The sequence below is a fragment of the Thunnus thynnus genome, chromosome 19 (assembly GCF_963924715.1).
Source record: "Thunnus thynnus chromosome 19, fThuThy2.1, whole genome shotgun sequence".
In the NCBI taxonomy this organism is placed as follows: Eukaryota; Metazoa; Chordata; class Actinopteri; order Scombriformes; family Scombridae; genus Thunnus; species Thunnus thynnus.
Window position 1 is genome coordinate 13,062,144 of NC_089535.1, and position 12,444 is coordinate 13,074,587.

At 37.5% G+C, this 12,444-nt stretch overlaps 1 protein-coding gene across 3 annotated transcripts in view; it reads left to right on the forward strand.

The window, feature by feature from the left end:
• eng (endoglin) overlaps positions 1-12,444 on the forward strand; it is a 44,159-nt gene that overhangs the window by 13,444 nt on the left and 18,271 nt on the right. For all 3 annotated transcript variants that reach the window (XM_067575318.1, XM_067575320.1, XM_067575319.1), the window contains exons 3-4: positions 4,078-4,220; positions 10,399-10,512. In XM_067575318.1, the coding sequence (XP_067431419.1) occupies positions 4,078-4,220; positions 10,399-10,512 (257 nt within the window). The remainder of the gene's footprint in view (positions 1-4,077; positions 4,221-10,398; positions 10,513-12,444) is intronic.

Genomic DNA, 12,444 nt, shown 5'->3' on the forward strand with positions numbered 1-12,444 from the left:
GACCTCCAGGGTGAGGGAGGTAAAGAGAAATGGCAAAGGAGCAAGGATGGCTCTCAATCTTGATTTGCAAGAGAAGCTGTAGACCAAAGCTAAGAAACAGTAAAGATGTTGTTCCACAAATGATACAACCACCCCCTTCCCCCCATTACCTAATAAGTTCCAAATGTGTCCTTGGTTTGACCATTAAATAACACAAAAATGCAGTGGTCAGATTACTCCCCCATAAAGGAGCAAAGATTACTTTCAAAACATTCAACAAACTCTAATATGCAGCATCTGAGATATTGTGTGAGACAAACTAATTAAGAGCTGAAATTTTGAAAATGACATAATTGTGATCAAATTAAAATGAGTCACAGATGTTATGAACAAATAAATGAATTTAAGAGTCCATAATACCAACCCAATTTCATTGTGGGGGCATCAAAAGCAGGAGAAAGAACTGATTATGTAAGATGTTCTAGCTCCCCTTTTTTGCAGTCATTTGTTGCATTCATCACTTTCTATTCTGTTAAATCTTTATCTCTGTCCATCCTCCTCCACTGCTATAGTGATGACATTGCCTCAACGAAGGTCTTTGATTAGTGCCGCTTCTAAATAAGGCACATCCTGTTGACCTTCCAAACTTTGCCATTTCCTATTAACCCTTTCCCCTGTATTCCTCTTTCTTTCTCATTTCACTGGTTTTACTCCACATCCCCTCTCTCTAAGGGATTGTGGCCGGCTGGGTAAACAGACCAAATACATCATAAAAGTCAGTGGAGCAGTATGTCATGCAACATTGCTTACTAAATTAGTTGTTTGTGTCATGATCTCACACTTGGTTTCTCATATGTCTCAGCAACAGCTATTTTGCAGCTGATCGAGGCACACATGGTGGATTCCTGGGTGTATTTTACTTATATGCATCTTGCTGTAGATATGCCTATCTAGTGATTAGGTGCAGGACAGAGTAATTCTGACACCATCCATTCATTAAGTTTTTTGTATTAAGTCTTCCTAATTTCTTGGTAATAACAGGCTAGTGTTAATTTCAAACTAGTGATTTACTAAATCGGTTTACACCACTAAATTTAAGAAATGTCTTAGCTGGTAAAGACTTTTGTAACATGTAAATCTAGGAAACAGATGTTGTTCGGAAAATCTGTAAAGCTGTCCAATCAAAAGTAGCCTCGAGCCATGGAACCGAATGTTAATCAGAAGAATCAGATCTGTTATCTCCAGCCAATCACAGCTGCTCCTCAACCAGTGAGTCTCACCATGCCTGTTAATCAAGCCCTCATAAATGCAAGATGTTCAACAAGATTGTTTTAAACAATTTTATTACAACCTACAATTTGGATTTTCTATTTTTATCAGAGACCTGGTTTAGGTCCAGTGACATCAGTTCTTTCACCTAGCTTTGTCCCCCCAATTATATGTTTTTTAATTCCCCCAGACTCACGGGTCATGGAGGTGGCCTTGCTGTGGATCTTAAAAAACATTTGAGATGAAGCCTCATCTCAGTGGAGAAACCTCCTAGCCTTGAAGTGCTGATGTTCAAAGTCAGTTGTGATACCCCCATCAGCTGTATTGTTATTTAATGTCCCCCTAAATCCAATAATACCTTCTAGTATTTATGAATCATTTAACCTGAAACAGCATGTATCACATCCCACACATGAACAAGGCCACACTCCTGATTTAGTTTGTACTGTGGGTTTATCTGTTAACTCCTTCACCTTGAAAGATTTTGTCTCTGATCACAAAACTGTCTTGTTCAGTATTGCCCTTCCAAGTAGCTGCTCCTTCCCAAAATTTACAGTTCACTCTAGCATCCTTAATGAGAGATCTGCTGATAATTTTTCCTCTGTTTTCTTTACTCAGTGTAGAGCTTAACTCGGTTTTATGATGTAAATGACTTGGTTGATCTGTTTAATATTTTATGTTCATCAGTTTTAGATTGCATCTCTCCCCATTAGGGCAAGGTCAAGGTGCCAGTCAAATCCATCACCTTGGGTGATGAAACTCGCCATCTAAAAAGATAATTAGAAGAGCAGAACGAAAGTGGAAGAAAACTAACCTACAAGTCCACCTCCTTCATACGAGAGAGATATTGTCTGCTTATAATTTATTAATCAAAAAAGAGAGACTTACATATTTTACAAACCTCATAGCTGCAAAAAAGCATAACTCCAGAGTTCTTTTCAGCACTATTGATTGACTTGTAAACCTTGCTCCTTCAGCTGTTTCAGCCTCTTCTGTTGAAGATTGTGATACGTTCTTAACTTATTTTGTTAAGAAGGTTAGGAGTATCAAAGCCACCATAATACCCCCTACCTCATGTATAACTTCTCTAGATGCCTCCCCTACATTGTTGAATGAATTTACTATTTCCTAGAATAATCTGCTTGATATTGTGTCACCCATCTTTCTGTGGCATTGACACTCTACTCCCCAGATTTTTCAAAGAGGCATTAGAAGTCATTGCCTTTTGTCTTCTCTCTATTGTAAATCAGTCTTTGTCCTCTGGTTTGTTCCCAGACTATTTCAAACAAGCCTATATTCAGCCCCTTTTAAGGAAACTTGGCCTTGATCTGGCACTCCCTCATAATTACAGACCAATATCTAAATTACCCTTTGTCTCAAAAATTGTTGAAAAGGCTTTTGCTCAAGAACTACTGGAAGTAGTGGACAGTAATAACATTGTTGACCCATTTCAATCTGACTTTTGCCAGCTGCATGGTACTGAAACTGCTCTGTTGAAAGTTACTAATGATATGCTTATAAATACAGATTCTGGTCATCACTCCATTTTAGTGTTGTAAGACTTAGGCTATCGAGGCACACCCAGGTCAAGTCTTTAATTTGTCCAATACATTGGTGTATGACCAAATACCTGCAAAACTTATGATCTTCCCATCAGCCTCAGCTGTACTTTGTGTTTTATGCTAATTAGCAAATATTAGCATGATAACATGCTAAACTAAGATGATGAACATGGTAAACATGACACCTACTTAACATCAGCATATTAGCATTGTAATTGCGAGCTTCAGCATGGCAATGTTAGCAATTAGATCAAAGAACCACTGTACCTAAGTACAGCTCCAAAGTTAGCATGGCTGCAGGCTCTTAATCTTGTTAGGTTATGACAAGGTAAAGTTTGAACTTATGAAGAGTTGGTGGAACTGGCTGCTGGGGTCCCCTGAGGTCCCAATCCATTAGTTGTAAGAGACATTGTGAGGTTGGGAGGCCTTCTAAGGTTTGGCCCTTAGGAGTAAATCCAGAGTAGAGACAGTTAAGCCACAAGCCAATAATGCCCCAGTCAGACCCTTTCATCTCTAATCAGCAAAAGGTGGGCCAGGAAAGAGGTCCCTGATTGGGTTGGAGAAGACATCTGACCCTTTACACTGTTTTCTGTCTCCTCTGTTCTTCTTGAGGAAAGAGGAAGTTTGCTTGAGAATATTTCTGTCCCTGCCAACTTCAGGCAGGTTAGAATGCATGCACATACTCACTCTAATCTAAAACAGTAGAAAACACACACACACACACACACACACACACACACACAGCCCAGGTCAAACACCAGGCATTTATACCCAACCTCATTCATGACCGCACAGCCTCAGCCCGATTAATTCAGCCTCCAGAGACATGGATCCCCAGGTTAAACAGCAGGCTCATAGCAGAGAGCAGAATGAGCAGGCTTGATGGATGACTACAGCCTGGTATCCTGACACGTCTGATAAACGTGAACCAGCAGATCCGCTTTTAAACAATGTAGTCCTACCCACATATTTTACATCCATACTCTGAGACCAGGGAAAAGCTTTCACAATGACTTATAACAAATTCAGCCCCTTTCGGACAAGGAATCTGTAACATTCCTGGGTTCATCTATCTGTTATATAATGGCTTTTTGGCTGTACTGTGTGACAGGACTGTTTTGGATGAAGCTGTGATTTGCAATATTTGGCATTTGACATACAACTCTAGATAATGCAGGAAGCTAAGGTACATAGCAAGAGACAATTTTCTGTAACATGATTATTTGCTGCTGACACTGCTTAACCATTTGTACTTGGGTTCTTTCAGCCTCAAGTCCAACATGTGATCCAGTGGCGGTTAATGACAACTCCTTTGTCTACGTGAGAGAAATGCATATTGGCTGTTGGACCAGCTTCGTCGGAGAGGACAAGGCAGAGGTCCACATCCTTAACCTGAACTTTGACACCCAGGTAAGCATGTCAAGGTTATACAAATAAGAAGCTTAGCAACTGCTGCTAATTATGTAAATGTGAACAAGTGACAAATCTGCATGACATGGACAGTAATGTAAGATCCTATGCCTGTAGAATAGGAATTTTATAATGGAAAATACTCAAACATTTTGCATCCAGTATTTTGCAAACTTTACTTGTATAGCAATAAACTCCAGAAAATGAAACCCTCTTAATAGATCAGGTAATAATTGTAATGCTGAACTGCAACAGAATGTAGAAAGTTAAAATGTTGCACAGTCAACACAATCACAAAGTGTTAAGCTGTCAAACACAGTTTACTTGCTATTTAAATGCAATACACCATGTTCTGTCATGGCTATGTCATCTTCTGCTGGTAAATAATCCTTTTCAGTTGACAGTACAATATGTTAGGGCCAGAAGCAGTGTACAAGTCCATGCAATGCACACTCCTTGTATGCATGTCACACCTTTTTGGTAATGAAATCTGTCACTCACTGTTAGAAATAGAAGGAATCAGTTTTGAGCATAAAATTTATTTAAATTTTACTTTTGTTTATACAATTGGAGACGCTATCACATTTCAAGAAATGTGGCATAGCATTAAAATCTAGCAAAGCCAACTATGGAGGCTAACCTGTGTAATTAAGATTATGCATCTCTTAAAGCCAAACATAAGTAGGAGAATTTACGAAAAGACGTGGAATGGATATTAATCCTCTCATTTAACTCTGAAAAAGGAAGCAAATAAGTGTAGTTTCCAAATTATTGAAATTTTACTTTTATATAGACAGATGAGCAGCAGAACAGAATATAGGCTGAAATGCCAAGATGATATGGATGATCTGATAGCTCTGCTTTGTATTCTGATGCTGATTGCATGTTGGTTAACAAGGTAAGTGGGTCATGTGATTAGCTGTGGCGGGAAACTCAGCAATGATGGTTGGCAGGCAAGAGAAAAATGGCAGGTCTAGAATGACCGAATGAGAGGTTTGTATGCATAACACAGAGTGAATCAAATAAAACAGGAGGCAGAAGAGGGATGAAGGGTAGACATTTAACATGATTTTGTCGGTACATGTAACTTTATTTTGGTTTATATCGTTGTTGCTGATAATATAATAAACCCCAAGCCTAATCCTTGAACTAGATAAGCCAGAAAAACAAACTTTCTTCCCACATTGTAAAATATGAAACATCTCCCGTTCTATTATCAGCCATATAACAAGCTCACCATTAGCAGATGCCAGACATAACAGAAAGATAGGGTTTCCTGCAAAGTCACAATTTTTTTTCTCTCTCTTGCTTTATAACAACCCAGCTGTGGAAGTTTCGCTGTGTGTTTAAAGAATTCCTTTTTTTCAGCTAAATAAACACACCATAATTGCAGATTGTGCATTAGGTCATTTTGATTGTAAAACCTTTAGCTGTAGGGGGTGACATAGAAAAGTAACTCCAGAAAACTTTTAATCTATATGTTGTTATTGCTGTGCTAGACTCCATTTTTCACTGTCCAACATTGTCGGTCAGCTAACATTAGTCATTTCTTTATCAGTGTGTGCTGTTTGTTCTCACTTAGGGTTCTTTGTGTATTACTTTCACATAACTTGTGTTAAGCAACTGCTTTTTATTTTTCACTGTGCTGGTTGTTCTTCCTCATTTGTTAATGATTATGATGAGGGAGGCCGATGTGCAATGTGTACCACAGCCAAGACATTTTCCTCCAGTTGCTTTTTGGAAAGCTATAAAGAGTCCAATTGTATTTGTTCGCTCAAGGGAAGCCTTCAACAGTAAACTAAGCTGAGGTATACAGTATGTATATTCTTCTTTCAGAATTAATTCTTTTGAGTTTGACATTTAAGGATAGTGAAGTTCAGTTTACACAAAGACCCATCAACATAAGTGTTGAAGCAATGAAGCAGACTGGCTTGACAAATTCCCAGATCTATAAGCAGTGTGTTTCCTCAATTTTCTTACTTTAGAAAGATGCTATATCAGATGTTTCTTGTTTTAACTAAGTTCTGTTTTGAATAAAAGTACTAACATTGTGCAAGCAGCTTATTGTCTTTGTCTTTCTCGAAGTCTGGGTTATTTGGCATAAATGTTGCTGAATTCTTTTAACTGTGTCTTTAGTATCATTTAATGGACTGCAGTGTTATAGCATATTTAATGGACTGGAAATCAGAAGAAAAAGCTGTTTGATGACAAAACAGATTTAAAGCATATTAAGAGGGAAATGCTCCTCTCACTCATCTTATTAGGCCTGAAGAGTAAAACCAGGCATAATATGTTGTTTGGGATACTAAAAGAGTAATTTCATTGCCAAAAAAAGCAAACAGTGCTGCAAGTTGTTTTGTAAAATAGTAGAAGTTTGTGTGGGGTTTGTGGGAGTTCACAAAAGGAATTTGGCATGGGATCTGTGTTTTGCAATGGACATTGTATAGGGTTAGCATATCCTGTTCTCTTGTAGGACTATGAGTGGATGTTTTATCAATTTAAAGAAGAAAGTGGACATAAGATCTTTTAACACAGACCCCTTATCTACTCTTGACTGACTGTTCAGAACAGATTTTTCTTGTAAACACAGAGGAGGGGGATCATCTTCATCTCTTGCCAAACTGTCCAGTCAGTTGGGAGCTTTGCTCTTGCCTCCCCCTTTCTTTGTCCTTTAAATTTTCTTATCACTTTCTTGCCTATCCCTTTGTTTTTCATACTGATTTACAGCCTGCCAGAGACCGTTGACTCTTACAGTTTGACCGCACAGAGAATTATAGAGGGAGCATCAAGGGGCCGCACAGGCCAGGAGAATTCATAGGGAGGAGCTGCTTGTACAGGGCCCATTGATGTCACACACTGGCTTGGGTAGTCAGGGTCTTGGCACTAGGCCGAGACTAGACCAGCGGAGCCAATTCAAGTTAAGGGAGAGAGCCAAAAGAATAACTGGAAACTGCATCAGCAAAGGCCCTTCAAAAAATGCTCTTGAGAGAAAAAAAAAAGCCTGAAAAGGAAAACAATTGTATCTTGAAAGCACAGGAACAAAAGTAGAAAAGGTGAGTGATCAGGGTCAGCAGCAGTCATGATTCAGAGTTCAAAATGAAAGAATGAAAGTCACAAAAGGATGAAGGGAGGGAAACCAGACAGAGACAATGAGGCTCATTAGAAATGAGTATTTAAGGAAAGCACCACTGAGTTATCTCTGCAGGAAGCACAATGAACTCTGTAGGAAATGCCATTCATTCATTTACTGTATGTATGTGTAACACGATTCAGGTAAAAACTGAGTTGTATTTCTGTGAAGACATTGTGTTGTTACAATTCAAAGTCTTAGACTCCGTCTGTGATAAGTGGTCACAGATGTTATAATAATTCAGTCCTTCTTATGTTCCTTCTCTCTTCAGGGCAATCAGGCTTTATTCATTTTGTAATGAATATATTATGTGCTGAAGATGGAAGGAAAGTGCCTTATCAAAATGTGGTTACCTGCAGCTCTCTTCGCCATAGCCACACAGTATAGCATGCATTATAAATGCATAAGCACAGCAACAGATATGAGTGTGATGTTGTTATGATGGACACAGCGCAGTGCACGAATACTATATGCAGCAGCCGGCTCTCTTGGAAAGTTATTATTATTTTCATGCTCTGAAAAAAGGCAACAGTGAACAATGGTTCTTTCACAGATGATCCTGATTCCTAGTCCATTCAGTAATAAATGTCAACATCTTTTTACCTGGGATGGCATTTCCCCCTTAGGTCAGTTTTTAAAAAAGCAAGGACTGAACACATTTATGATGTGCAGTAGCCATTATGCAAAATCCACTCTGTACAAGACATTGATAATATGGTGTGTGTCTGTGTGTGCGTGTGTGTGTGATGACAGATCCCTCTGTCCATTCGACTCTCTCTTTCCAAATGCATCTGTGTTTTGCTCATAGGCAATTTGTCGGGGGTCTCCTTAGACCTAATTTGTTCTGCATGGGTCTAAAAATTTCCATAGCTCAGGCCTAGCTCATCACAATTCTCTTGGATCATGCTCAACAATATCAGGTTGCAAGTAAATGAATTTAATATTAGGGCTTCACACTGTTTCCTCAGCATGCTCATTCTCTCCCCAACAGAGCTAGCACTGAAAACAATATACCTTCAAATAAACATAACAGTATACACTATTTGGTATCACAAATGGAGGAAAGCAGAAATTTGTATTTATGAATGTTAAATTCCCACAAAAGCCTCACACTGGAGAGATATTTCCAAGCTTTTGAAAAGCTGTTGTTCATTTCTAATGCATTGAGACATAAAATTGAACTGATTGCAAATCCGCAAGTCTTTCACTTTTCTAAACTCAATTATCTTGGGGCTATTACAGAAGTAAAAGTAATTAGAAGCAGGATTTATTGGAATTAAGTCAGTCTTGAAATAAATGTCTCTAAACTCAGACTTATTATTCTGCACTGAAAAGGTTTACTCACCACCACTTACATCCATAAGACTCAACAGCACCAGCTTTACCCCACGCAAATGTAGAGCACGGTAATTAAGGCTGATTCATAAAGTGACTGTGGTGGCGATTAGCGAATCACATCACCATTGTGTTACCCTCAGCTGAAATATGGTTAATGAGGTATTACATTATGTATTAAATTATGTTAATGTGTTTTTTTATACAGTATATAACGACCAGGATCAGTCATGTGTGAGAGGACAGTGGATTGCATATTGTAAGAAATACTTAAAATAATAATAAAAATACTGTTCCCAAAATTGTTCTGAGTGAAACTGTAGGTTTCTCCAAATTCTTATTATTACTGTTATTATTATTATTAATGTCATAGCATGGTTGTAATTGTCAAACTGTTTTTGTCATTACTTCACAGTATTATCACACCGTTTGCCACAGTTTTAACATTACAGAGACATTAGCATAAATTAAACAATACAGCTCATTGCATGTCAGTTAAATAATGACTTTTGATAGCTTTTAATTTCATTTTTTTTGTGTGTGTGTTGACTTGTGCTGCATAGAGAAGTAATAATAGAACCAAGCTCCATCACCCCATTAATGCCTGTGTCAATACGGAGACAGACAGCAAAGACAGCTTCCTTCCTGTCTATCTACAAACCCTCCTCAAGTGACTGGCACTGCATTTTCTGGAGAGATGCATGTGTTGACATTTCATAGTTGCAAAAACAAGGATACTTGTCATATCCCCCACTGATTTTGCAATAGGGTAGAAATGGAATCAAATGTGTGCAGAATTAAACTGCATTTGGAACTATTTTTAAGGTTGGTGTTGCAAGCAAATGTGTCTCTGCTCAGTCAGCTTGAGGTCTGTTCATTTAATGACACTGTGTCAGACAGGGAGACTTGCGAAATGGAGGACAGCTGTATCAACTTTCACACACAAAACAAATGCTGGCTTGAAATTGGCACATTGATTTTGTTTCTGTATGAAACGGTCATAATAATAAATGTTCATTTTGTTTGTATTCTCACTGTATAACTACATGGTTATGAATTTTCCAAAATTCTCATATTTTATGTCACGCTCTGTAAAATGCATAAAACACATATTTATGATGTTTTTCATCAATCATCATCCATCATGGTAGTAAAGCCAAAGAGGATTTCATTACATTATTGTGTATCCAGTTGACAAGACTGCACAGATACTGTGCTGTATGATAACACAGTTAACAGCTATGTGATAGGAGCCAAGAAACTTTGTTTGAAGTACTCAAAACATTTCATGAAGTTTTTTTGTTTTTTGATTTTACTGCTTTGTTTGTATAACACTCGGCATGGTACACTTACCAAAGAAATTCATGATGGGCTCCCATATGGATGGTGAAGAGTGGTGTGTAAGGAGGAGGATGGTGTGAATGAAGACTTATGCAACTTGATTTCTCTGTCTTATTAATCACTCTCAGTGTTCCACCTGGAGATTTAGACCACTGCCAAACTCTCCTGAAACACAATCATAAACTCCAAACTATTGGGCTTCACACAGAATTAGAAGTTGTTAACTCATGAACCTGCATAAGCAGTACTGAATTTGCCGCTAACTAAATGACATATTTAAATATTTAAAAAATGCAGTTTGAACTTAATTAACCATGTAAATACAATACATGGTTGGGCTATTTTAAGTGTTTTGCTCTTGTTTCCTATCAGGATCCAAAGATATTTGAACTCAAGATGAGCAATGTCAACCCAATTAACCTAATCATCACATCACGAGAAAGTGCCTATGGTCTGCAGAACTTCAACACCAGTGTTAACGTTTATGTAAGTAATGTCTCTTTGTTTTTCTATATCAACTTTCAGGCTGTGTTCACACCTTGTACTATTCAGGGTGCAGAATGGATTGATGTGTCTGGATCACTTGTGAAGGGAAATGAATTCTGATCATGCACTATATGTACCTTTATTTACAATTATTTGTTTTTGTTTGATTCCATTACCCAGCCTGCTATTGGTATAAGAGGTTGTTTAACATTTGCTAACTAACCATAAAAAATGAACAGACTGTGGGCACACCAGTATAAGTGATTTTTTTTTCAGTAATGTATAATTTTTAAAGTCCTCCAGATGTACTTAGCTCTTGTCTAGTGCCAGCTGTTTTACGTACAAACTGCTCTATGGGCCTGTTAAAAGAGACAGTGAACCATGTTGGTTCTCTGTAGACATTCCCCAGTGGCTGCTCTGCATGAGGCAGGTTATGCTTCTGTGTTTTTATTATCCATACTATAAAATCAGTAAGAGAAGTTTACAGTGGTCAGCAACGAGAGGGGCTGATGGCATCTGCTGTAAAATTAATGCTCTAGTGAAATTGGAGATTTTGACTTTTACACACTGCTGTCAGCTTCTATCTGTGCATTAAACCCAGGGAGACCACAAAACGACTTTCATTCAGCTGCTTGAGTGTGTAATTAAATAGAAGGATAATACTGTTATGTTGGCAAAAATGCAGCTTTTGACACGGTTTAGTCATTGTGTTGTGAGACTATTATTGTATTTAAACTGACATCGCTAATGACTCTAATACAGTGAATCAAACATTGAAACACACCTTGTTACTCAATTACGTTTTAACAGATAAGTCTTAGAATATGTCAGAGACAGTTATCATCAACTAATTGACTCGTCTCAAACAGGAAAATATGTTAAAAAACCACTGAGGTGTTCAAATAAATGAGATTGCCTCAAACCAGATAAACTATTAACTCTAAATATGTTACAGAACACCTCATTTATAAATAAATAACATTAATACATTTAAGTTGTGGTTAAGAATATTGGAACTAGTATCTGTAGATAAGGAACCTTATCATTATGAATAGTTATAATAACTTTAATTAAACCAATATTTAAACTGTTAAGCAACTTGGGTTGTTAGTGAAACATGCCAACTAATCATCTATAGGTTACATTATTGCTGAGCATTTTTCCAAAGCTTATTGGTCTGTGAAGTAAGTAGTTTCAACCTCCTGTGCTGTTTTGTTGCACTATTGTGCCAACTTTATATTGCACACAGTAGTTTTCAGTGTCAGTTGTACTTTTGTACAAATGACTGCAGCGCTTAGTGTTCTCTTGATTGATGAATGTGTTTTTCTTACCTTCCTTGCAGTCAGTCACCGGTGTCAGTCCATATCAGCATGCTGGACGGCATGGAAGTTAAATTTAGACTGAAACTTCCTTAGGAATGAAAATCACAGTGAATAGTTTATCATCTTTATCTCTTTCTTTTGCGAGTTAAAACCTTTGCAATCTTGGATAGTTTTCAAAAGTCATCTGGGGAACACTAAATACTGATATATGAGAGTTGGCTGCCAAATCGTAACCTTTTAGACATAAGAAGCTACTAAATTCACATAGTCCTGTTCATGAAATTTGTCTTGCATATCAGAGTATATGATAAAGAAAACCTCTAAAGTGCAAAGCTGTTTGGCAGCTGGCTAATTTCATGTTGACAAAAGAGTTAAGATGAATTAACGTCTACTGTGCTGATAACCTGTATGTTAATGTAATTTCATACTGACATGAATTAAAACTATTGGCTGCTGAAATAAAAAAAAACTGTTTTTTAAAGTTAGGATATGCTCAACACATAGTTAACATTATTGTAAACAATTTGCAGATGTAGATAATGTGTTAACACGTAAAAAATAAATAACTAAATAAAAGCTGACAGCTGACCAATTACAATGATGAAATGTT